The following is a 26,318-nucleotide window of genomic DNA, read 5'->3' as shown; positions in this document are numbered from 1 at the left end:
ACACTCTGGGCTCGCTGCAGGCAGCAGGACGTGTCTACCTTCAGCTTCAAGGTCAGTTTAACTACCTATACTGCATTTTCCTAGCCTGACATGGTAGCATTTCAAATATGAAGGTTACTGAAAATTAATGCAAAGCACCACAGGATGTGGGGTAATTTGGTTATAATTTATAGATTTGCATAACTATGTGGTGCAGGAAAAAAAATGTGTCAGCCCACTGTGCAGCTGCTTCAAATGCTGACCCTTAAGTAACAGTGTCAGTGAAGTGAAAAATAAGTCCCTTTGCAGATGTGTAGCAAGTTCAGAGAAAACATTTCTACTTCAATATGTTTTTTGTAGTTTTGGTTCTAGCTCTCTGCACTGTGGAGAAGAGGGTTTTATACTGTAAAATAGTATTGGATTAGTTCAGAAGGGCAAGCACTCCCTGCACCTTGGTTGGGCTTTGGTAGGAAAATTTGGACTTCTGACTCTCACCAGGTCAGGTCTGATAGGTCAGACCTTCAGCTGATAGAAATTCAAATTCGTGTTATTAGAAGGGGTAGTAACTAAGGGGTAGTTGTCTGATCTATGGACAGTCACAGTCTTTTCATGTCTTCTGCATTCATATGACTCTATTCATAGATTTACAGTTTGAATTAATTTTTTTCCAAATTATTAGATTTTAAAACCATTCACTCACCTCTGGCATTACAAGGAGAAAGAAACTGAAATTTAGTTGTTTTTTCATTGAGATATTCCATGCTGTGATTAAGGCATAGTTAGTGTGTTAAGGCACTAGTGATTAAGGCATAGTTAGCCATGTCTGCACTGACGTTGTTTCTGCGCACCAGAGACTGTATCTTAAAACCAGACTAGTCAAAATGTTTGGGACTTGCTCAGGATGAGCTATGAGTAACCAAAAAAACTCCACCAATATTGCTTTATGAGATTTAATGTTTTAATTTGTATCTTATCCTCTGAACCAGTAGAGTGATACAGCAGACAAAAAGCATGTAAACTCTTTCCTGGGCATCTAAAAATGGTCTCTTGTGGTCACCTGTGACATTTATTGCAGATATTTCTAAGATGCCATCAACTGCCATAGACGGGCAGAGAAAAGTTTCCACTGGCACTGTGGGCTTTAGCTCAAGCTAAGGATGGCTCAAAGGAATTACTTCTCAAATATAAAAGACCAGCCTCCTTCTCCCCCTACCACGTGAAAGTTCATCTCACCGCAGTGATAGTGTTAACTAAATGGCTTAGCAGTTTAGGATGTGCATATGCATCATCTGTAGCTATGAGTCTGTGAACTTTAGCTATGACTCTGCTATTCCTCTAAAATGTCGCTCAGGATCACATGGTGTGGCAATTAATACCACCCATGACATGGGTCAAATATTTAATCTAGGTCTATTTCTAGAAATGTCACTGTAACCCATGTACCTTCCTGCCCTCCTTGGCTAAAAGCACATGTGCTGCATAGTGTGAAATATAGGATAGCCAATACCTGTTGTTAAATATATTAACAGAAAAATGTGACTGGAAGCTTCCTCTTTAAAAGAAGTTCAAGAAAGTAACGAATTAATAGCTAAAGCATTATTTTTAAAAAATTAAAAGTAGTAGTAAAGTTTGCAAATTCCTTAAAGGGTGAAGAGGCAGTCTGTGCATTTCTGGTCATAAACTCTGAAGTTCCCAGAGAGGCAAGCAGGAGTGTCATGCATCTGCAGCTCACAGCATCTCCATCTGCAATGGAGCATGGCCAAGACAGCCCAAGCACGGCAGTGGCTGTGAATCAAATGTCCTGGAGACACCCAGCAGTCTCTGGCCAGGGCAGCAAGGGCAGCTTTGCTATGTCAGAGTTTCCTTAAGTTGTTGGTTTAAAAGCAGGATCTTCTGAGTGTTTTTGAGGGACCTGTTGTGCAAAAGCTACATTTCTCCTGGAGAGCACCTTCACCTTTAGCAGAGGCTTTAATCAAGGTGTACCATGAATAAGAGGAAAAACTGTTTAAAGACCCTGAAATAGGCATACCCAATTTTTTAAAAATCCTGTGGTTACAAACAGTCCCTCTGCTTTAAATGGTACTTGCAGTTCTTTGGGCTCTTTCTAGATTTGCAGTAGTCACTTTTGCCAAATTTTGCTTCTGGCTTTTGTCTCCACCTTCCATGTATGATAGGTGAAACATATATTAAAATACAGTTTTAAAACCAAATATATCTCAGGGTAGAGCAGAGAGGTGAAGACTATGACCTTTAAGATCATGCCCTTTCTGACAGGTTTTGCTGATTCACTGCCCATAATTCATCACGGTGCACGGGAATACTGCTTTCAAAAAGGCGATGCCAATTCCACTTTGAATTATTTTACCCTTTATGGTGCTGATGTGGTGAGAGAACGGGAATGATCTTGCTCTGCTATAAAGAAACTTTGGTTTTGCAGACACTTCAGACTAAACACTGTACAGTTTAGTGGCTGTTACTTCAAGTCAATGTTCTGTTTATTCCCTCACTCCCCACCGCAAGCACTGATCCACAACATGACTTGCAAGGAATTAATCAAAACTGTTTACCATAGGCAGGAACCTGATGTGTGGAAGATACACAGCAACTGCTCCCGAGTGTGTTGCTCCATGTTTCTTCTCTCCTGTACAAGAGTATTTTAGCTTTTTCCAAGCAATACCACAGACAAAACTGACCTTGGAAATAAAACTTTAAAGGTCTTGTTGCCAGTCACAAACTCCACTCTCAGAGCCACCAAGCTGTGCTCCATTTCCTGCCCCTGGGACAGAGGCATGTGTAGTCCTAGAGGGACGCAAAAGATAACGAGCTATCCTGAGGCAAAGCCAGTATCCGAAGTACGAGCAGAAGGACATAATAACGGGAAAATGTACAAGGCAAGATGTCCAGGCATCTTGTAAAGCTGTCAGATTCAAATACTGGGAGCCACCAAGGTGTTTTGCAGCAGACTTGACCAACAAGGAGAAAAACCCTTCCCTGTCACTTTACCCATAGAAAATCCACCTGATGCTGGACACCAGCTGAGATGAACATTTTATCCTCCACATTCAGCACCTCAAGGATGCCCAATTTTGGGCACTACTGAAGACCACACTCTCTGCAAAGGAAATGAAGTGTTGGGTGACAGTAGAACAGACCAGCCCTGGCCATGGTAAAGAAAAGCAGGAGTCTTGGACAGGACCATTGCATGAGAGCCAGTAACCTTGGCACTCACATTAGAACCCTGGTGAGTCAAACCTGAGAGCAGAAGCAGGTGTGTTCTCCCAGTTACAGCACAGGCTGACACCACAGTGCTCATGGTGTCCATCTTTTTGTATTTCTGCCATCTGCAAAGGTATTTGAGAAATGCATGCTCTTCTCTCCTTGATATTCCCTGCCTGCTCTTCTGTCCATCAACTCACAGCAAGGTCAGTGCTGTCCTAATCCATGGAGCTGAGCTAGGGCTCCAGTTGATATTTCCCCACCACAAAATACCAGTTCTCATTTATTCACTTTAGACTGCTGTGTCTTCTGATGATCTACATACAAAATACATATGATGCTCCAGATGTGTAATAGCCTGACACTGAAACAGTTCACTTTAGACCTCATCTCTGAGTATTTCTTATATAATGTGCTGAAGTCCCTAAATCATCAAATTAGTAAGGAAGAAGCTGCCTGACTCTTACTGTCCCTATCCATTATGTTTTGGGAAAAACAGTCAGAGACACATGCTTGAGGTCTCATGCTATGGATCCTAAAAATATCCTTAAAATCTATAAAATAAGATTATTAAGATTTATATCTCAAAAAAAGTGTTTTGCCCGATACCATAGAAATTAGACCTCATTTGGACAACTGAAGAGATGCTCACAAAACTAAAAATCAGTGCAGGTTTGGATGTGGCTACTTCTGTCTTTTATATTACCAAAATAAAGTCCAGATTCACATGGAGCTTGTGGTGCACTGAAAGAACTTGAAACTTCCACAGAATTGGTGTAGTTACAAACCACTTATCAGAGAAGCAATTTTAAATCAGAAAACTCTAAATGATAATTGGAATACTTTAAGAATATTTTATCAGTACATTCAGAATTCCACAAGAGAGGGGAAACTTCTCTGCTTATTAGGAAGCATTCCATTTTTAAAGGGAAAGTTAAAGTAACATTAAGAAATCAATGGGACTGATAGAGACTTAAGTTAATCGAGTTCCTCCTATTGCAGACAACTCCATCAGGAAGATCCTTCCTACCCGCACAGGGAACATTGTGACTCCCATAAAGGGACAGCACTCAGCAGGCAGTGACCATGGCATACACATCCAGTGAATCCCTGGCATCCCAGAGGGCTGATATGATTGCCCAATGCATAAGCTGTTCAGTAGAGAGATGTTCTGCTGCTTCCATGCTGGGGACCTGGTACATTACAGTTATCAGAAGGATGCTGAGGACAAAACAAAATAGAAAGAGTTTAGGGTAGAGCCAAAGAGTGATTAAAAAATTCAAAAATATGATAAAATACTGGAGACACATTAAAAAAGAGCTAGTTATTAAGTAGCTACACGTGGAACAAAGAATGAGTAGAAATTTCTACAACAAATTGATAAAAGCTATAACAAAGGCTGGTGATTCAATCTGAAGACAAAAAAAATGCTGGCCAGAAATAAGATAAGAGTTGTATTTATCTTTTTAAACTCAGGTTAGTTAACCCTTGGAATTCCTTTTTCTCCTCCAGACCATATTCTAGATAGTTTTTCATTCAAGAAGGATGCTTTCCTAATGCAGGTGTTTTTCTTCCACCACACCTGATCAGCACAGGCAAGTACTCAATTTCTTTTCAAGGGTTAAAACTGATAATCACATAAGTCTTTCTGATCTTGAAAAGCAATTCTTTCCCCTTTCTAGTTGTGATACAGTAGTACTATAGGCATCTATGAGAAAATGGATATTCTGTTATCGTGAGCCCAAGCAAAGGCCCTTAGGAAACTCCTACAAAAGAAATGTGTGCAGTCTCATTTTTCAGGCTGTGCAGTGGTTAAACTGCCCTGATGAAAATGCAATCCTTACAGTGGAGGCCTAATAATACTCAGCAGTGAAACCTGAATCACAGCATGGTATTTTTGGTAAAGTGAGAGAAACCTTACACCTGTATCAACACCTTTGGCTGGGATAATTATGTTTCTCTGAATCCACAGAGGTGATGATGGTGCAAACTTATTGTTAGGGCAGGTTGACATATTCTGTGAAGAAAAACAGCTGAATCTGTTAATGATTTGAGGTCAGATTTGAGAAATAGTTTTGATTAGATTTTTTTTTTTTTCAGTTTGAGAACATTTTGTTCAGACTCTTTCAAAATGGATTGTTCTGAAATGTCCATTTCGAAGCAAAGTATTACTTAGAAATCATGTAATTTTTAGAGGCAAAAAAAACAAAAACCAAAACAAAACGTTCTTGTTTCTTGTCAAGTAAAGTGCCTTGTTCATTATGGACACTCTCTATATAAAAATTTTGCTTGCTGAACTTGTAGATCAGATATTTGTGCAAGTCTATTTCGATTGTATGTGGACTGTGTAAGGCATAACATGGACTCAGTTTGTGCTGCAGTATTATATACATCAGAATGTATATATAAAATTATATTCAGAACCACAGCCCATCCTTGTGGCAAGAGGTGTTTATTGAATTAGGGGTTACATCACTGTGATAAAAAGGATTGCAGCCACCTTTCCACAGCAGTTCCGATGATGCTTCTCTTCTAACTTTCATGTTCCCCTAGACCCTTTGCATTTGACAGTCACCAGTGACGGTCCTCGTGGTGGCAATGCCACGCTGCAGTCAGAAGTCCCTACCTAAGGAGCAGAAGATCAGGCCAGCTGTCATCTCCCAGCTCCTGCCGGCAGCAGCCGCGTGATGCTATGGTTGATGCTGGTCAGGTCACCTTCTCAGCAGAGTCACCCATACTGCAGGAGTGACTGGGTTTAAAAAGCTAAGGCACTTACTGGTAAAGACAGAAACTGAACTTCTGCTAACAGAACTGGAAAGTTTGGGGAAGAAAATGTTAGGATGAGGAGTGCTAGGCTGCAATTGTAACAGGAGATGTGTAGTTAGACATTGGTTTTGATTAAAAAAAAGAAAAAAGCCCTATCTTATTCTGATGTTTTTTTTTCAGGTAGTAAAACTTACTCAGCCTGTGGTGTCTCCAGTGTTGGAGGCCTTTCAGAGCTGTTAGAGAAGGATCTGTCAGGTAAAGTATAGCCCCTCGAGGTAAGGGAAATGTGATCCAACAAAGCACAAATGACCTGGGGGACAAGGCATGCAGCCACAACAGAGGACAACATTGCCAATGAGAAAAATACTCGCATTATGTGACTTTATTAAAACTCAAAAAGGAAAACCATTTCATGAGCATAGAATCAGTTTTCGATCAGATGACCAAAAGAGATTCAGAGAGTAACTTTCTGGCTGGGAAGTTGCTTCTATCTGTTGATGATCATTGGAAAAGGCTCAAAGGTAGCAAAGCAGCAGCCAGTCAGTCAACAGCTGCTGTTATAAAGGATGGGACTTTCCCATCACATCGCATTAGCAGAAGAAATGGTGGTTATGTGAACAGGTGGTTATGCGAACACAGCAAACAGCACAGCGCAGCCTCGCCAGCAGATATGTGACCTGTCTAAATACAGTGACCTGTCTGAGGCTGTTGGCGTTACCTGTTAGGCTGCAGTGCACAGCATAATCAACAGGTGCACTGCTCTCGTTATTTCCGAAGCATTGTAATTACACTGTTGTGCCTCAACTGCACATGATGCGTCTAGTTTAATCAGATGTACAGACCAGAATTGTCCCTTGAAGTGACACAGGATTTAGAAACTCCAAAAATATCCAGGCTGGTGGAGATACTGATGAGTGTCTGGGATCTCTGAAGTTGTAATGTCACTGTCTGCAAGGGGATTTTGGTTTGACTTCTTATCTTTAGGGCAGGATTTTGACTGCCAGCCAATTCCTTGCAGTAAAGCATCTGTGAAACAGAACTATAAATACATAGAGCTGCTATGAAAATACATGTATTGTTTCTCAGACACTTTGCTATAACAATAATATCTCTGTGCAGATTAGTCATAAGCAAATATTTCCAGAGTGTAGGATGGGGATGCTATACTGTGAAAAGGCACAAGAACCATCTGCTAAATACACAGAAGAGAGAGCAGTACAAAAACCTCTATCACAAACCTCATATTTGATTTTGATTTACAGTCAAACATTCACCCACTGCATTCTGGGAGGAGGAAATCCTGTTGCAGTCACCAAAGCCTTGTCCTGCAACTTACCTAAACAAACTCACCTGCCTGTCCTGCAACTTACCTAAACAAATTCATGGGTGGAAGGGAGGCATTCCCAGAGATAAGATAAGGCCACAACAGATCTGCCTCCTGTCCCAGCCCAGTTTCAGCACATAGTTCATCATACTCCAGTTCCAGCTGAGAAAATTGCAGTATGTTCCTAATGGGGAAAAAACCTATGCCCTCCTTGTGTGGTCTCTCCCCATTTCTGTTTTAGGGAAATTTTTTCAAAGAAAAAATATAGACATTTCTGCCAATCAGTCAGCACCTAATCTGGAATTAAAGTTAGATAAATGTATGTTGTGTTTCAAAGGCATGGAGGAGACAGAATAACAAAACTCAGGTATAAAATTGTTTGAAGAAGATACAGGACATGAAACAAGATACAGGACGTGAAACAAACTGCTTTCAAACCTGAAACACATCTGTGTTTCTCATCTCATACATGTGTCAAAAGTATGAAGAAGATACTGCTTTGCAACAGAAAACCATGCAAGCACATGAGAAGATCCAAGTGAGAAGGCAGAGATGCAGCACTCCATTTGCATTTAGACAGGAGTGGAAAAGGCAAAGAATTACAGAGCTTGGAGCTAAGTAATCCAGATCTACCTTAAAATTATTGGGCATAAGAACACTTTGTTCACTGAAAATAAAACCACATGCTTTGAGGTGCTTAGTTTAACCTCCAAAAGAATGGTGAAGACATTATATAAACAACTACATTTTTTTAAACTCTGAAAAAACAACCGAAGCATCATATCCTGGAGGAAAGTTCATGTTTTCTCGTAATTCTTCCATACCCTCTTCCCAAATATGATTTACCAGTGTCCGGTTTTAAGAATAAGCTTCTATCGATGACATAAATTAGAATCTGTGTCCCCTATTTAAACATGAGTTATATCTTCCCAAGGAACTCAGGAACAGTCACAGGCAGTACTAGTCAAATTCTGATTATTGGAAGAAAAAATGTTTATTGCCTTCTTGAGACTTTCACAGAACATACCTTTTTCTCTGCTAGAGATCTCCTGTACTCCAGACTCATTCCCAAACCCATAGCTGTACTACGAATGTCCTGCTGGGAAAAATTAATAGACCATACAAATTTCAGAGCAGGGAATTTTCATAAAATCACAGATTCATAGAATGTTTGGCCTGGAAGGGAATTTTAAAGCTCATTCAGTCCAACCCCTGCCATGCACAAGGACACCTCCCACCAGACCAGATTGCCCAAAGTGCTGTCCAACCTGGCCTTGAACACTGCCAGGGAGGGGGCACCCACAACTTTCCTGGGCAACCTGTGTCAGTGTCCCACCACCCTCATCATAACAAATTTCTTCCTTGTACCTGGTCTAAATCTACGCTCTTTCAAAGCATTTACCCCTTGTCCTGTCACTACAGGCCCTGGTAAAAAGTCTCTTTCCATCTTTTTTGTAAGCCCCCTTTATATATTGAAATTCCACTGTAGCAGCATGAAGCCTTCTCTTCTCCAGGCTGAACAACTCCAACTCTCTCAATCTGTCTTCATGAGAGGTGTTCAAGCTCCCTGAAAATCTTCATGGCCCTCCTCTGGACCCACTCCAACAGCCCCATGTCTTTCTTGCTAGCCTGTTTCCTTTGTCCGCTTAAAGCCCACATTTGTGGCCAAGTGTTGGCCTCTATTTCCACTTCCCACACCACTGTGGATTTTTAGGTCTCTAGCATATCCCCCTTCCCATGATGATGAGGTCAGGCCTACCCCAAAGTTATTAATATGGAAGAAAAAGCACTAAGTGCTTAATATGTCGAGCAAGCATGAAAAAGACAGAAGAGTTTGTGTAAGTGATAGCCCTGAAAGGAATGACCTAACCAATGCCACATGTGACTGTACCTTACTATACCCTTTTGGCCACTGAAAAGATGTCTCACTGTAATGTGTTGTTGCTACAAAGCAAGCTAAAGGGTTCAATTAAGGCCCTAAATCATTAAAACGATTAAAATATTCCGGGTGTTGAGTTTAGAATTGTGTGCTCAATACAGCACCAAAAAAAATCAATTGATTTCCAACTCTACATAAAGTACAGGTGTAGAAATAATATATGGACATACTAACCGTTTTTCTGAACACACTATAGAAGTGCAAACCAATAGTAAAATGAAATTTCTTCTTTTACAGGGCTACCATTAGAAATGAGGGGTTACTTGTCATTTGCACTGTCTGAGGACTTATGAGTTGACATTGGGCTGTCTTCTCTTCCAGAAATCGCACCCTCTGAGAGGAATGGCTAGCACCTTCTCCCGTCTCCTGGCTGGCCGTGCAACCACTGCACTCTTTGCTGCCGCAGGCACAGGTTTGCTGACCACTGGGTACCTCCTCAACCAGCAAAATCTGAAGGCTGCTGTTCATGAGAAGCGCAAACTCTTCCCTCCAAGGTAAGCACTCGGGGTTAGGCAGTCAGCTAAGTACAGCACCCAGTTAACAGGGCTAGGAGCAAGATTTAACTCATTGGAGGAAGCAGATCCCTGCCAAAGCTACAGAGTCCTCCTGTGGTCACCACCATCTGTGTGTCTGTCCATGGGCTGTGTGGACTTAAGCCCTTCAAAACAGTACCCTTTATTAATAACCCTGATTTTCAGAAGCACTAACAATGGTTTTCAAGACCAGAAAGCAGGGATGTGCAGTAGTATTGATGCTGAAAAAAACTCACCATTGTCACAAAATTACAAGCCTAAGAAATTTTTCCATTTTTAGGCAGAGCACTAAAATAGTCCTCATTTTATCTCATCAACTGTCACACACTTTGCAGCTCAACCTATTGGGCTGGCTGATTGCGTGGACTCTACTATTAGGAAACGTGAAAATATTTTCATTATGCAAGTAGTAAAGTAATCTCCCATATAACTGCTGTACTGGAAAAACTCCTAATTCTGTTACAAACTGACTGGCTGATGATTAGAAACTAATTACAGAGCTTCTTCTGTGTACGTTGACTTTGCTGGCCATACTTGTGAAAAACAATATGGATCAGGTTCTGACAGACCTTTTTTTTTTCTTTAAAGTAGTTAATAGTATCCTCATTAAAATATATTCTTACAGAAGTAATGGAGTTGTGCTTAAAGCAGACCATTACCAATACAAGGTATATGTGGTCTGATTCACTTGCAAAAATGCCTTCCTAAAGCATAACACCTTCATTTTCCCTGGCTTAGTGCACCATACAGCTTTCTGTAAACAAAAATGCCATTAAAGCAAAACCAGATATTGTAGAAGAAGGAGCTTCCCAACTGACATAGATCAAACAGTCCCACCGAGGTCCACAAAGCTGTGAGAGCACCTGGGCTTCGAATTACAAGAAATTTCTTCAACTATATTTAATTCTCTTCCTACTTGAACAAAACAATGTTAGAGCTCTTTTATTTCTGAATGAAAGTGTCTCAGCAGAGATTTCATGGGGTTTAGTACACTTTCTGAGCTCATCAGGACTCACTGTCCTGATGGACCTGAGTAGCAGAAAGCTGCAATTGTCTGTTGGTGTGGTGGTCCACCACTGTGCAACCTGGGGTACTTTCAGTGACTTGAATTTTCTTCCCTTCCTAAAATTAAATGCAACATATAAACCAAGAACTAATTATACTTTTAAACCATGCTGTGTAGTCTGTGTCTCATGATCCCTTCAATAGCTGCATAAACAGCAAGGATTACTCTTCAAAGGTGCCACATTAATTGCCTGGGATACCTCTTCTCTTCAGTGCAGATTATCCTGATCTCCGCAAACATAACAACTGCATGGCTGAGTGCCTGACACCAGCCATTTACTCTCGTCTGAGGGACAAGATGACTCCCAGTGGCTACACCCTGGACCAGTGCATCCAAACCGGGGTTGACAATCCTGGTCATCCTTTCATTAAAACTGTGGGCATGGTCGCAGGTGATGAAGAATCCTATGAGGTAAGACATTTCCACAGTGCTGTTGTATTTGGTTCAGTTTTTGTGATGTCGTTCACAAAAGCTCCTTGGAAGAAGATTCCTGGTCGAGTATGAGCTCCCAAGATAAACTGTAACCCAGAGAGTACAGAAGGGGCAGGCCACGTGCATAGGGATGGTGTTTCCCTGCTTTTCCACATTAGGAAATTCACAAACATGAGGCATTATTGCAGGTCCTCTCTGAGCTGCAATTGAAGCTAATAAAATGTACCTGCTTAGGAGCAGCTGCTATCTGCCTCTAGCAGTTGTCCTCCTTCCTATGACTAAACTTATTATATGCCAAAGTTGTGTAGCCCTGAGACACACAAAATAAAAGTAACGTGAAAATTGCATTGTGGAACAGCAGAGGCAGAAGCGAAATAAAAATGTCTTCTGGGAAGTGCCAGACATCATTAACCCACAGCTTTTGGATCATGATGAGAGCTGAAGTCAGACAGCATTAGGATGGACAGGTTTATTTAACTCTGGAATGAGGAGAAGAGGAAAAGACAAGAAACTCCTTATTTTTATTGACCTCTGTGGTCTACTCCCTTCAGTCCACCATACAATGGTACCTGATATTCTGCAGTCTCCTAACAACATCCCGAACACTGGGCTGCTGAAGGTGGACTGGGACACATGGTATTCTGGACTATCAGCTCCAGTTTACTCATTTAGATGTGCCCCTGCTTCTCATCCTCACAAAGGTGTGATTGAGATTGGTGTTGACACATCTGAGCCAAGTGGCTTTAACGGGGACTGGTGCGCCATGGCAGTGAAGACACAGGGTATGCCTGCCTGACCTAAAACCAAGAGGCAAGCTGCCAGGAGACTGAGTGGGTCTTCTGGTTGGTAACACATCCTGAAACCTAATCTGGTTGCCACTACATCCAGTATCTGCCTGTGGTAACTAGAGTAAGCTTGTAACTTAAGCTAGGTGCAAATGCATCTTCTTTTTGTTGTGAAGATGAGCAACCACTGCAGAGCACTGTCTGGGTCAAAAGCATCCCTGTTTTTTCTTATTTTGCCCTGCCTGTTTTTGCAAAGTACCCTTTACATTTTTGCCCCAAGGAGCCTGTGCCAAGGGACTTCTGTGGCTGAAGCTGGTGCATTTGAGCATTTCTATGGTGCTGCGGACACTTTCTAGGTTCTCTTGACTGCATAGGTGTTTGCTGACATCTTTGACCCTGTCATTAAAGTGAGACATAATGGCTACGATCCACGGACAATGAAGCATCACACTGACCTCGATGCATCCAAGGTAGGACTGAAATAATATTACAAGAAAATAAAGAGTCAGAGTTGCTTCATACAGTGATGATACTGCATGTAATAGTACTTTTTTTGTGATGCCACTCCAAAGACAGTAATTTTAGGGTTTGGGAAAGTGAGATGCCACTCGTACCCCTAACAGAAAGACATTTTCATCCTTACCATGTTCCTAGAAAGAGGGATCATTCTCAAGTGTACTAAGCATTGGGCCACAGTCTCTCTTGGCACTGTGGGCCTGTTCTTGAGCTTACAGGTAACCATGTCTAAAGGTTGGAATGAAGGAAGGAGTTGACTCCACCATGTCCACATACATGCGATCAGACCTTACTTGATGCTTAATATTTCCTTCATAGCTTAACCACACTGTAGTTTAGCAACTTCTTGGGCTTTACACTTTCAAACGATCTTGTGTACCTGGACCCCTGCCTCTGCCCATACTCATGTTTCCAAAAGCCACAAAGATTCCATTATATTTTGAGACCGAATATTTTGACAAATTGGTTGGTTACTCTGCCATGTTAATTCAGCCAAACAAACTTGTTGTTCCTGAAAAAACTCTGAGGTGCTCCTGGCATCCTGAGCATTAGTGATGTCATGAACCAGCCATCATGCCTGGACAGAAAGATACCCCTCTTTTTGTACCATGGGATTTGGGTTTTTTTGATGATGGAGTACAACATGGGGGACTGTGTGTGAACTAGTGAAACATTCTTCCTTCAGATCAGCCAAGGTCAATTTGATGAGCGCTACGTCCTCTCGTCGCGGGTGCGGACTGGCCGCAGCATCCGGGGTCTCAGCCTTCCTCCCGCCTGCAGCAGGGCAGAGCGGAGAGAGGTGGAGAACGTCGTGGTCACCGCACTTGCTGGGCTGAAAGGAGACCTCTCCGGAAAGTACTACAGCTTGACCAATATGTCTGAGAGGGATCAGCAGCAGCTTATTGATGTAAGTATAGCTCCAGTGCAGACACCACCTTCATTTGTTTATCATAGTCTTGGTCTTTCTATGGAGTACATGCTTTCCTATGTAGATAAGAAGGATAATCACAGCATTAACCCAGCAGTTAATGGCCTGACAATATCTTTAATACAATGGCAAATAATCCAGCATCTTTGTTTTGGCTAAGTACATACTGTGCAGGTCTGATACATGGAGCTACATTCCAGATCACAAGATCTGTGTCAAGTCAAATATACATGGTCGCTGTCACCTCTTTGGACAACTAACAAAGTAAATTCAGGACTTTTTCTTGGTCATTTCCTTGAGCAAAGATTGACATTTTTTAATAAACATTCTAACTCAAAACATTACATTGAGCTAAGCATTAAGTATTATCTGTATTCTGGACTGCTGGGGTGGGGGGCTTTTGCTGTTACTTCTTTATGTCAAAACTACACTAATTCTAATTACCCAAGGTGACTGTTACCAATGGCACCCAGGTTGCCTTTTCCCAGTCCTGTAGCTGTGTTTAAAGACTCGAAGGATCAGGCCCATAACAAAAATTTTCGTTGTCACACAGATGGAAACACAAGGATTTTCATCATGGGTTTTGTCACAGCATGTGACATGTCAAACAAAGCTTGAATGTGCATTTTAAATACCCAAAGGAATGGCTGTACCCTGTTAGCTATATTCATGCCATATTAATCCATAACATCAACAAAAAGGGATCTGATGAAGTAACATAACTATTTATAACCCTGGAACTAGGTGTCACAGTCTGGATTAACCAGGAGTTAAGAATTTATGTAAGGTCAGTAACTTTTTAAATTGAAAGTCCTTGGTTCTATGTTTATTGACTAGATGCTGATGACCTATTGTAGGTTTTATTTCATTGTCTTTTTCAGCAGAAGAGAGCTCCTCAGAAAGCAGAGGTTGAAACAGGAGTGTGGAGAATATAATTCCTTCATGGTTTAAGGCTAAGTCTTTTGGGAACTGGAATAGGCCTCTCTGATTCAGTATCTTACCTTGTTTCATTTGTTTTTATGGCAATGCAAATTTATAGAAATCAGGACACTGAATGTCATAACATCAGATTCCATCTTTAACTCACACTGTTGCTTATCTCCCCCAGTACTTTAGGACCTTGAGCCTCTATGGTATCAAGATTTCTGCCACCCTTTAATAAGCAGCATTTGATCTCTGTAAGATCAAACCAGTGCTAGCTGAATAGCATCCAGCACAGATGGATTTGGTACTTTGCAGGTCTGGGCCATGTGCATGTAAGAGAAACCAACAATGCTCATCTGTTTTCTTGCAAAAAGGGGAAATTTTCTTTCAAGCGAAAATGTTGAGAGGAACAAGCTGAGGAAGGAAATATAATGTCCCTGTGGTGTGCCAAGAGAACTCTACACCCTTTCTTTCTGCATGGTTGGGATTTTGGCTGCATCATGTCCATCACAAAGTATTCAAAGATGAAAAGCTAGAAATCTCTTCTAAGTGGAAAAAGAAGTAAAGCATGTAAACTTGTCTGCCATGTCATATTTATGCTGGAGAGCTTGCCACACTGTTCTTAATTAAACCCTAGATTAAAAAAATAGAATCCAACCAACAACCCCCACCCCCTAAACCACCACAGAACATTTGATTTGGCAGTGCTTGAGGGATGAAGAACTAATAATTTTTCATTTCACATGAAAATCATATAGTTATTTGCTTTGGGGAAAAAAAAAACAAAACAGATCAGTTAAAAAAAACAACTAAATTATCTGGAATGTGGTGAGTTAGTGGCACAGCAAGCGCTACATTTATTAAATCAGAAATAGCATCTGTAAAGGAACAGAATAAGTCTGCAATTCCAAAAGGTCAAGCTTAGCACTGATTAAATTCCTACCTTGACTTCATGCTCAGAATAAATTGCTAAATCTCTGTGCTGGAGAAATATATTTTCAGAACTAGTTTTTCTTTTTATTTCTTTTAAAAATTATTTTCCCCAATCTTTAAGAATGTGTTGCCTTCTCCTACCCTGAAATATGTCTGTATGCAGAAAACATCTCTGGTGCTAGCAGTCAGGTCTCTCCAGAGTACTCTTGGTGAGCGTATGTGGTATTAGGTCCCCACCTCCCATTCCTCTCTACATTTGAAAAATGTTTTTGCCAAAACACAGTCATATTACCAGTGTCAGTGAGAATCTGCAAGGTTCAAGAAAATCACCTGGGTAAAGTGATTTTAGTTTTCCGAAGAAGGAACCAGATTCACAAGTTGTACTATGTGATTTACTTGTACATTGATTGCCTGCACACAAAATGCATTCAACAGCGTCACACTGCTTCCTTGAATAAACTTGAATTTTGTTTTGTTTTCTCTCTCTGTCCCTCTCTCTCTCCCTTCGGCCTCATTTCGGCACTCAGGACCACTTTCTTTTTGACAAGCCGGTGTCCCCTTTGCTGACATGTGCTGGGATGGCACGTGACTGGCCAGACGCCAGAGGAATCTGGTATCTTGTGCAGAAGCTTGTGTCATGTTTTATAGACTGTGTTACAAATCTCCTTGCTTGTCCTAACTTTGCAGCCACTCTGCCCCCATACTCACGGCATGTTCAGTTTGCTTTAAAAAAAATGTTTTCTTGCTTGATTTAAAAAATAAAAAAACCCTAAAACCCAGTAACAAACAAGAGGATGCGTAATACCTTTATATTCAAGATGACAGCAGCAATATCATCCACATGACATAGTGTCATAGGTATGGCTCCTTCTTTGGGTTTTTATCTCCAGTTTTTCTATTTCTAGATAAAAATTTGATTTGGGAAAGAGCCAGTGAGTCACCATGCAGTTGGCAGAGCTGAAGTTACAAAAGCAGCTCTAACACCAGATTGCAGCCATGCTGTCAGCTAGGAACCACCGGCCATACAGCTGCAGGACATCACATTGCAAACCCGTCCCCCTCCTCTGTGTCAAGAGATGGAGTGTTGTTTAAATTCCCAGAGCTGAAAGTAATCCTTTCTTTTCAAATGAAAGATAGGTATCTCAAAGAGAGATACAGAAATTGAATTTCCTATTTTGTTCTAGGTCTGTTTCTATTTCCGCAACACACTTGATGTATTTTGTGCTCAAATGTGATATTTTCTGCAGAAAGAAAGACATAATAGCTCCAAGATCTGTGCACACACCCACTAGCAGAGCATGGGGCAGCTGTGCAGTGCATAGCATCTGCATACACCCTGGTATACTTCTAGGCATGACAAGATGCTTTAATTCTGAAAAATTAGGCTGAAATGATTCTGAGGAATCACCGAGCCTATCTCCTTGCCCTAGGCAAGGTTCAGGACTTTCAGGAAAAATGGAACTCTATGTAGAAAAAACCCCTAACTGTCCTCCAAGCAGTAGATGGTGATACTGGCTCGTACTCAGAAGCATAGCAAGTATTACTGTAATGAGCTTAACATGACTTCTGTTGAGGAGCAGGCTGTGAAACCTGATCACACATGAAACCTGACAACCTGTGGGAAATCTGTGAGGGCTTTTTTATTTCAATAGGCTTCAGATTAGTTCCCCAGTCCCCATCTAAATCTGAGGAAGAGGAAAAGGATAAATCTGAGGTATCCCATTCATTGTTTCTGCGAACAGAAGTATCAACAACATAAATACTATCCAGGCATCTTCTAAATAAAACAGAACTGGTTTTGGCTTATTTCACACGTGAAATATCAGGCAGAGTGGGAGAAAAGCAGTATGACTGGGAAGTATTTTAGTAAACTACTTTTGGAAAACCTGCCCTTCTCTTGCCAGAAATTGTTCTTAGAGAATACATGTTCTGGAAATTATTTTGCTTATGAAGATTGCAATCCTGTGCTTGTTATGGGCTGCAGGACTATTTCCACCAATCTCACCTGTGGTGATGGCACAGTTTAGATGCACTCAGCATGGCCTGCCTCCACATCTCTTAAAACAATGAGGAGGTTTAGTTAATTAAAGGGGGAGCTGAGTGAGGCCAACCTCAGTCTATTTGGAAAACCGTTTTGCATGTGACTGAAGAGGAGGTAACTGGTCCTGGGTGACCATAATGTCAGGGTCCAGAGTGTTTACACCTGCTCAGGGTTACATTGACAAAGTGCAAGTGCAAAAAAAAAGGGAGTCACAGTAAAAGACCAGCTGAAAGGCTCTCAGTGAACTTTAACTTTCACATTTCATCAGTTCCAAACATGGTAATATTCCAGTCTTTATACGAATGAGTCTGAACCCATCCATCACCTTCTACCTGCTGTAGAAAGGCTGTAGTAGAAGACAGAGAACGTGGATAAAAAGCCAGGAAAAGTGACCCCAGGTTTGACCCAGCACTTAATAAACATGGACATGACTGATCTGTCTGAAGCAAGAGTGGGTATCTCCAGGCATTTTTATCCTGACTGACAAGCCAGCATCCCTAATGCACTGTGCAGAAGCAACGTCCAGCTGCTGTCCTTGGAGATGTAATTAACTGATGTGGTAATCCAGTGCCACCAAGCGATACCGAGGGCACTGGGATTTGATTTTGGGGAGAATACAATTAAGCAAGGACATATTGCTTGGTCCCCAGCAGCATGCAAACATTAAGGTTTTTTTCTTAGTTGCACAATTTAAGAACAATAAAAACTGTCTCTGGTGATGGAGGATGCAGAGCTTGGCTTCTCCCTTTGCTGAACCTCCGAGCTGTACTCATGCTAGAGGACAACACGTTTTTCCTTGCTCGGCACTGCAGCAGTATGACATGATCACCAAAACTGCTCTTTTTGCAGTGTCCAAGAAACCAACGTAATGCCAATGGCATGAGAGATCCAACTGTGAAAGCAGCTCAACCCCCTGACTTTGCAGAACAATCTTATTTTGCTACCCCTAACCTTTCCACAGCCCTGAAAGACTGTGGTAAAACTAAGGATATGGAGAATTATTTTTCAGGGCCTGTCTTTTTAAAAATACTCTTTTTTTCCCCCCTTTCAACCAGGCATAACAATGACAAGACATTTCTCATCTGGATTAATGAAGAGGATCACACCAGGGTGATCTCCATGGAGAAGGGTGGCAACATGAAACGGGTGTTTGAAAGATTTTGCCGTGGTTTAAAAGAGGTAGTATCTCAACAAGTTTATTATTCCTGTTTGTTTATTGTTGGGCTCTTGTCAGCACTGCTTACTGTGGTTCATACTGAACTGTCATCTTCAGGAGCAACAAAATGTATTAACACCAGTCCACATAGCAACCTACAGTAATGCAGTTGAAGAAGGATATACAGGCAAATTGCTAGCTGAGCTGTAGGCAAAAATAAATAAATGTCTTTGTAGCTTTTCCTTTAAAATCTTAAGCACAAGCTGGCTAAAGAAATAACCCTTTTTGCCACTTTGTGCCTGTGGGCTGTGAGAATTCATAAATCAAGCATTTTATTTGGCTCGCTTGATTTGCTTAAATGAAGAATTCATTCAAAGAATAAACCTCTTGCTTCTCACAGAATCATAGAATTGCAGGGGTAGGGGTTGGAAGGGACCTCTGAAGATCTTTTAGTCCAATCCCCCTGCTAGAGCAGGTTGACCTGGAGAAGATCATATAAGAACATGTCCATATAGTATGTTTGGGAACACAGAAAAACAAAAGCAGCTTTGGCATTAGGGTGGTTAACTGGAACCTGTTTCCAAGGAGTAGCCATGAGGCTGAGCAGTGTACAGGGTGGTGACTCAGGCGACATGGCTTGAGGATGCTGTTCCCAGCTGTGCCTCTGTTACTATGCTTAGTTCACATTAAAAGAGGTAAGCCTAGGGACCTTGTCATGGAAAGTGGTCAGACAGCTTTGGGAACTGTGACCAGAGCAGGTGTCTGAAGCAGGAAATTACGTCTAGTTTTACACCATCAATTCTGATGCCCTCACACAATACAGAAATTACATTAGAAGAGTCCTTTATCCCATGTCCAACAGCAGAATGGAAATGTTCACCTGTATTTGCAGAGGTCTTCTGAGTATGACCTGGTTTATGTATCTGACTCTCTTCTGGAGGAGAACTGAACTGAAATTGTATTTGGATCACAGAAGTTCAGGAAGTGTAGAGGAGTGGACAGAGTACCAGCCTATTCAAAGGTCAATAGACCCTTATGATTTTTCTGGGGATTATTATTTTACTCTCCTTTCTAATCTGGTAAGCGATATACTAATGAAAAGTGTTACATAAAAAACATGCTGTCTCCTTATAATGGAAGTGTGGCTGTTAATGTTAGACATTTAGAATTCAAGTGTCCTCCCCCGAGAGTCATGAAAACTACCTTGAAAATTACACAAAAAGCAGCTTCAGCACCTTTTGTTTGCCTCATAGTGTTTGAGTCCTTTGGGCCTGTGTGTTGCAACCCTCCTTCAAAAATACCAAGGTTAGAAATGCATGGGAAAAGACATAATGCTTATGTGAAGCTATGGCTTCATGGGCTAAGGCTATACCAAACCACTATGACAGGCAGCTTTGCAATAACGACCAAGAGTCTGCAAGGTAGTGGTCATGAGAAAACGATGAAGAAATCCTTGCAATATGTACTAGGGATCTTGGTGCCTGATGAATGCAGATGTTTACACCAGACCCAAACCAGACTGTACTTGGGTGTAAATTTGTGCAACTCCACTGGCATTAGTGAAGTTGATCATCAACACATATACATGGTGAAAAGAATCCCAGCAATAAGCAAACATCTTAAAATAAGACATTTGTACAATGCACTTTTCTTTTCGATTTCTTTTTTTTTTTTATTCCATCACAGGTGGAAAGATTAATTAAAGAACGGGGCTGGGAGTTCATGTGGAACGAGCGTCTCGGCTATGTTCTGACCTGTCCTTCCAACCTGGGAACTGGTTTACGTGCTGGAGTCCACGTTAAGCTGCCCAGGCTTAGCAAGGTACAAAAGTAATTTAAAAGGCCATTGACATAAGTCAGCTCTTCTGATTTATACAGGAACAAATGAAAAATGACAGCTTACAGTGGCTGCACATTAGCATGATGTGTAACAAGGTCCCAGGGATAATGCACAACTAATTGAGAACAATTTTATTCTGCAAATTATTGTATTTGTTATGGAAATTAATCTACTCAGTGGACAGCCACCAAGACAGGCTGCAGTGCAAGGACTGAGAAAACTATCCTTATCTGCCTGTCTTTCTGGTGATGCTATTAAGTCATGGATAATAGCATTGCAATGATTTGGCACAATACGCAGAATAAAAGGCAATAAACTCAAACCTATTTCTTATGATAGGATCCCAGGTTCTCAAAAATCCTGGAGAACCTGCGTCTGCAAAAGCGTGGCACTGGTGGAGTGGACACAGCAGCTGTAGCAGACGTGTATGATATCTCCAACCTGGACCGCATGGGTCGCTCAGAGGTAACCCATTCTTTTTTTTTACCTTGCTTTTTAGCTCAGATCTCTACTGATATGAGTCAGTTTCTCTCTGGCTGTCTTCACTTTGCTGACATCAGTGGGGCCATGGCAGTTTTTACTCCTGATGAATCTGGTCCAATGGAAATGCTTACTCAAATTATTCAGAGCACACAGGTGCTGAACAGGTTTGGCTTTGGTAACAGACATCCCTCAGGATGATGTTTCTCAGCATCACAGCACAAACCCTTAGACCTGCCTGCCTGCTGGAGTGTGCAGCTAAGATCAGTGTCCGGTGGTTTCTGCAGTGTTGGACATGAGACATGTTTATAACCTGTACAGTGGGGACAGAGATAGGTTACCACAAATAGGGTGGTACCTGCTGTACCTGGTGCAAAATGCTGGGGAAAGAAGCACAGATTGAGTCCTAACACGCCCAGGTAATCAGGTATTGAAAGTAAGACTGGTTTAAGGTGTTATATTCCTTTTTGCATTCAGACTCACACACTTTCTCCATAGTTAGACAGCAGGACAAGGCCAAGCTTTTCACTCCAAAATAACTGAGGAGGAGTTGGTGACATCTTCACATGCCCTGTGTGGCACTAAGCAGAGGATGAGGGAGAGCTAGGTTTAAATCAGGGTAGAGATTTAAATCCCAGCTCTGAGCCCTCCCTGTTGGGCCGTCGGCTATGATGAGATGGGTTTGTCTCAGACATTTGAAGCTATTGCAGTTTGAATGAGTATTTGTTGTGCCAGAGAGCACAAATGACCCTACAGCCTGGTGATGCTGCTGCTCTCTTGGGAGACTTGCATCCCAGACCTTGCTCCAGTTTCATATTGAAGCATTTTATAAAGCAAAGCAGCTCCTAAGAGCAAATCTACTGGAGGATGTGGAAGAAATCGTCATGTTAAAGGGTTGCAACCTCCTCCCACTAGCTCAGCCTGAGACAAATCCTTGCTTTAGGTCACAGGCTGCAAGTCTTGTGGCACTGTTACTGCTTCCCTTTCCTCACCAAGAAAGGCTGTGTTCACCCTTGGCCACGTCAAGAACAACTAAGACAAAAATTTACCTTGCAAGACCCTGCAAGTCCAGTGATTTGAGCACTCTGCTAGTAGGTAGGAAACAGTGGTTCAAACCTTCTGTCAAACATGTTCTTCATCCCCCAGATACATGCTGTAAACTCAGCTATGGTCCTTGGTGGAACTGATGTCTCCTGATGATGTTTTTACTCTACTAGTAATGCAATGCACAATTTGGGCTCAGATGCCAACCTGTTTCAGTATGTCTGAATTTGAAGGGCTCCCTGCTTGCCCAGCATCAAAGTTTTAATTACCTTGGGGGCTTTGCTGCAAGTTAAACCTCAATTGCAAAGAAAAGCATGCTGTCAAGGTGTGTTTATCCAGAACACCACAGCACTGAGAGGCTTTGGCAGGTTAGATGTTTTGTTCTGGTGTGGCAGCCCAAAACCTGACTTCAGTGTGATTCTCGGTAGGTTCTCGTAACATGAATATAACCCTGGGATAATGCACCTGGGTTACAATTCGACTCAAACTGGTCCACAGCCAGCCAGCTGCCTTCCCTACCTCGCCCATCTTGGGTTCTCTGCCACTGGGATAGAGCCAAGTCAGGTCTTCCATGCTTTCAGACATGCCCTTCAATGTCTTCACAGCCAAGGGGCATTTGGACAAGGGTTTGGAAATTTTAAATTTTGGAGTGTGATGTAGGGACCTATGTTCCTTTGGATCTAGACCAAAATAAGTAAGAGTGAAAAATTATTAAGCTGTATTGTTTGCAAAAACAGCATGTGACAAAGACATTTATTAATACCTGAAACCATCATCATCATGTGTACTTTATACTAAAATAACACTAATAATACAAAATTATTACATGGCATGATTAATTAATGAGTTCTACTGGCAGATGTCCTAAGCCTACAAATTTTTTCTTATATGAAGAATTCCACTTAAGTCAGTGATGCCTCATACAGCAAGGATTCAAAGAATTAAGCCAATAGATAAGATACAATCTCTATCTAGCAGATTTTGAAATGTAAACAAGACAAGACAAACTCAAAGAGATATGTTTTTTTAGCATTGACCTTTTTTTCAGTACATAATAAAATAAATTCCATTATGTGGTAAATGTGTTTGCACAACTGAATTATGTTCCCAAAAGTGCAAGATAAAATTGTTTATATTTTTGCTTTGTTTCATTTACTGGTCAATGCAAACTTAATATGAAATTCCTGAAGGCTGCAAATTCAGTCCTCTGATTTCCCAACACAGTTGTTCTGTAAAAGACAATAAAACAAACTGCTAAACTACTGAAATGTTTTGTAGTAAAAACAAATCCCTTGAAAATCAGTGACTGTCACAATAAAAAGACAATGGGATTTGGTCTTCGCACTTGGTTTTAACAAGCCAGTCATTAAAGGTTGCTAATGAACCATTTCATGAAGATTAATTAAAATCATTGCTATAGCTTGCTGGCTAACAATGCCTCAGGGCCTGCGGTCCTCGCATGTCATGGCCTGTGTAGAAAGTCTGCTGGGGACAAGGCACCTTCTATTCTTCAGCAATTTTGAATAAGGTTACAAAGACACCACTAGAATTGCAGATTTTGATGCTGCTCTGGGCCTGGAGCTAATCCCACTCTGACAGCGTAAATCAAGAGCTGAGAACAAAGCAGTGATGGATGATGTAGAGCCAGCATGAGTTTAGGATGAGTGCCTCTGCTTCAGAGATGTGGGTCCTGGACTTGACAAAACTGCTCCATCAAAGCCAGCATACTTCACAGAATGAGCAGGACTTCCCTCCCTTCAGCTGATGAATCATTGCAGGAGGGTTCATGGTCATCTGCAGGGGAATGTATGGTCCTGAGCCACACCTGTGAAGTGCAAGACTGGTTTGATGAGCTTTCTCAGGCAGTCTAAATGGCTATGGTCATTAGGTAGTCCTGCCATCCTCCCAGTCCCAGACACGTGAAGGACCCTTACCCCATGCCTCCATCAGCATTCAGGGCGTGTGAATCAGGCCAATGAACCTCTGTCTTCCTGTCCTTGTACCACCATTCCAGTTAGTTTCCATCTGACTTTGTACTCATATAAACGCTCCTGCGAGCACAGGAGCAGTATGGGTTTGGGAGCTGGAAACACATAGCAAGGGCATTTGCTGCTTCAGTGAAAAATGCCTGGTGAAGCTGAGCACTCACAGCACTGCTATTTTGGTTTCTTCATCCTTGTATGTTGGGCACAGGGAACACAATGGACAGTTATCCCTGGCTGTGCTAGGCATTACCTCTCAGCAAATATCTGGAGAGGATACTGCAACATCATAGTGGTTACATTTGAAACAGGTCTCTCAACTCATGCCTAATCATTGTATGTAAGGACTTCTATTTGCTTTGTTCCTCTAGGAATATGATTAGAAGAACAATTTGGTAGATATAACTTTAGGGGCCCATCTGAAAACAGGAGAGGGGAATTACTAGTTTTCCACAGGACCGGCACGCCACATGCTCCTTGTGCCACATAGTGTGTGATCTCTATGCCATGGCCCTCCTTACTTACAGCTTTACCTTCTGCCATCGGAGCACAAACCAATTTCCCCTTCCTCTACTAACAGCACTAGCTAAAGCTTCTATGACTACTGTTTTGTCCCTCTTTTCGTAGGTGGAGCTGGTCCAGATTGTCATTGATGGGGTCAATTATCTAGTTGACTGCGAGAAGAAACTGGAAAGAGGTCAAGACATCAAAGTACCACCACCATTGCCTCAGTTTGGCAGGAAGTGATGGTGGCAAGTGATGGCTGCCATTCTGACAGAAAGGAACCTCTGTATATCTCTGTATAAATATCTCGTGTAATAAAACACTACCTGACATGTGATGTCTCCTTAGATGCTGCACTGGCAGAACTTACTCTTCATGCAGCTTTACTAGGATGCACCCAATATAACCACCTTGGTAGGCTCTTTTGTGGGGACTGTTTCCCTTTCTTTCTCGGTTGATGGTAAGAAAAGTACTAGCTCAGTGACTGAAAAAGTGCAAATTTCTAATTCTATCCTGCAATTGCACTTATGACCATACTTGCAAAGTCTCCTGCAAGCACTCTATTTTAATTCACAGACACACTCTCCAGTGACTGTCTCAGCCGCTGCAATCTGCCAGCCCAAGGGGCAGGTGCTGTGAAGTGCTCCTTGCTTTTGCAGCAACCATTGGACACCATGGTGAGTTCAGCAGTTAACTAGGGTAGGCAGCTGCATGTGCCTTCAGTCTCTGAAGTCCACCACTTGACTTATCATTAGGAACCTGATGGTGTCTCTGCATGGGGCAGTCTCTTCTCTGTCTGAAACTGGTGTGCACACAAAATTCTTTACCGTGTCACTCCAAACCCTCAGAAATTTTCACTCCTGAAGAAAACTCATCAGGTCACTTCTCAGCTGTTTCCCCCAGTAATCATGACTGGACTGTGGCCTTGGGCTGTCTCAAGCTAGCCCAGAATCATCACGCAAATCAGGTTGCTGATATTCTGCATCCAATTTAAACCTGTCTAGCATGGCCTTTCCCAGTCTTCTTCTGCAGCTCTCAGGTTCTAGGTAATGGGGACCAGGCTCAGCTAACCAGCACTCATCGAAGTGCCTTAGGACGTACTGCCATCCTGAGTAAGATCTCCTCTGTGCTCACCACTATTTCATGTAGTGAGCAGCTTGGTGGAAAGAAAAAATAGCAGATGGTAACAGCCTCATTGCATCTTTTTTCATATTGAAACATACAGTGTTTCAGACTAATCACACTCAATCACACCAGTTCTCAGGGAAAAAAAAAAGTCAAAAAGTGCTCTGATTAATGCACTGTGTTGCTCTTGAAGGGCGAGTCGTATCAGCAGAAAATGTTTCAGGTCTGTACATGCAAGAAAAGGACACTGCTGAGCTGCCTATTGCTACAGTAGGTATGTCTAGGGAATGCAGTTCAGTGGTGCCTAAACTGGGGCTCCAGACCCCACTGCAGCACCTTGAGCAATGCTAGTTTAGTTTACAAAACTCATGCAGTGTAAGCTCTGAGAAAACATTGATAAAACATGTGTTAGTCTTGGTTTAATTCTGATGTGGTAGGAACTCCCCTAACAAAGCATTCTTCATCAGAGACCTCTCAGCTGACATCTACTGTACAATCCCAGCCTGGTGCAAAGCCCCTTTAGGAGGTTTTTCAGTGAGTCATATCTGAAGAACTGTGACTGGAAAGCTAGGCCATAAACAGCTACAGACTTTAAAAAATCACAACTAGATGTTAATTGAGAGCTAGACAGTGAATTAGCCGCTCTTGGAAATCAGCGGCATGGTGTGCTTTTTTCTGGCTCAGAAGGAAAGCTGTTGCATATAAAGCAGGTTGGAGCTGTTTTTTTCTCATCTATACTGGGTACATTCCCTAACATTCTGTCTCTGGCGCTCTAAATGGTGGTAAACAATAGTAATTCTGCAGAG

At 41.8% G+C, this 26,318-nt stretch overlaps 1 protein-coding gene across 1 annotated transcript; it reads left to right on the top strand.

Moving 5' to 3' along the window:
- Positions 1-24,717, top strand: LOC104534945 (creatine kinase S-type, mitochondrial). The gene is made up of 11 exons (XM_010178676.1): positions 1-51; positions 6,142-6,216; positions 9,546-9,718; positions 11,036-11,234; positions 12,415-12,510; positions 13,242-13,463; positions 15,869-15,954; positions 18,438-18,561; positions 20,225-20,359; positions 20,717-20,842; positions 24,511-24,717. The coding sequence occupies exons 3-11, from the start codon at positions 9,567-9,569 to the stop codon at positions 24,628-24,630; spliced, it is 1,260 nt and encodes a 419-aa protein (XP_010176978.1). The 5' UTR covers positions 1-51; positions 6,142-6,216; positions 9,546-9,566; the 3' UTR covers positions 24,631-24,717.
- Positions 24,718-26,318: the final 1,601 nt, after the last annotated feature.

The sequence above is a fragment of the Mesitornis unicolor genome, unplaced genomic scaffold (assembly GCF_000695765.1).
Source record: "Mesitornis unicolor isolate BGI_N332 unplaced genomic scaffold, ASM69576v1 scaffold20712, whole genome shotgun sequence".
Lineage (NCBI taxonomy): Eukaryota > Metazoa > Chordata > Aves > Mesitornithiformes > Mesitornithidae > Mesitornis > Mesitornis unicolor.
This window is presented reverse-complemented; position numbering and strand designations above follow the sequence as displayed.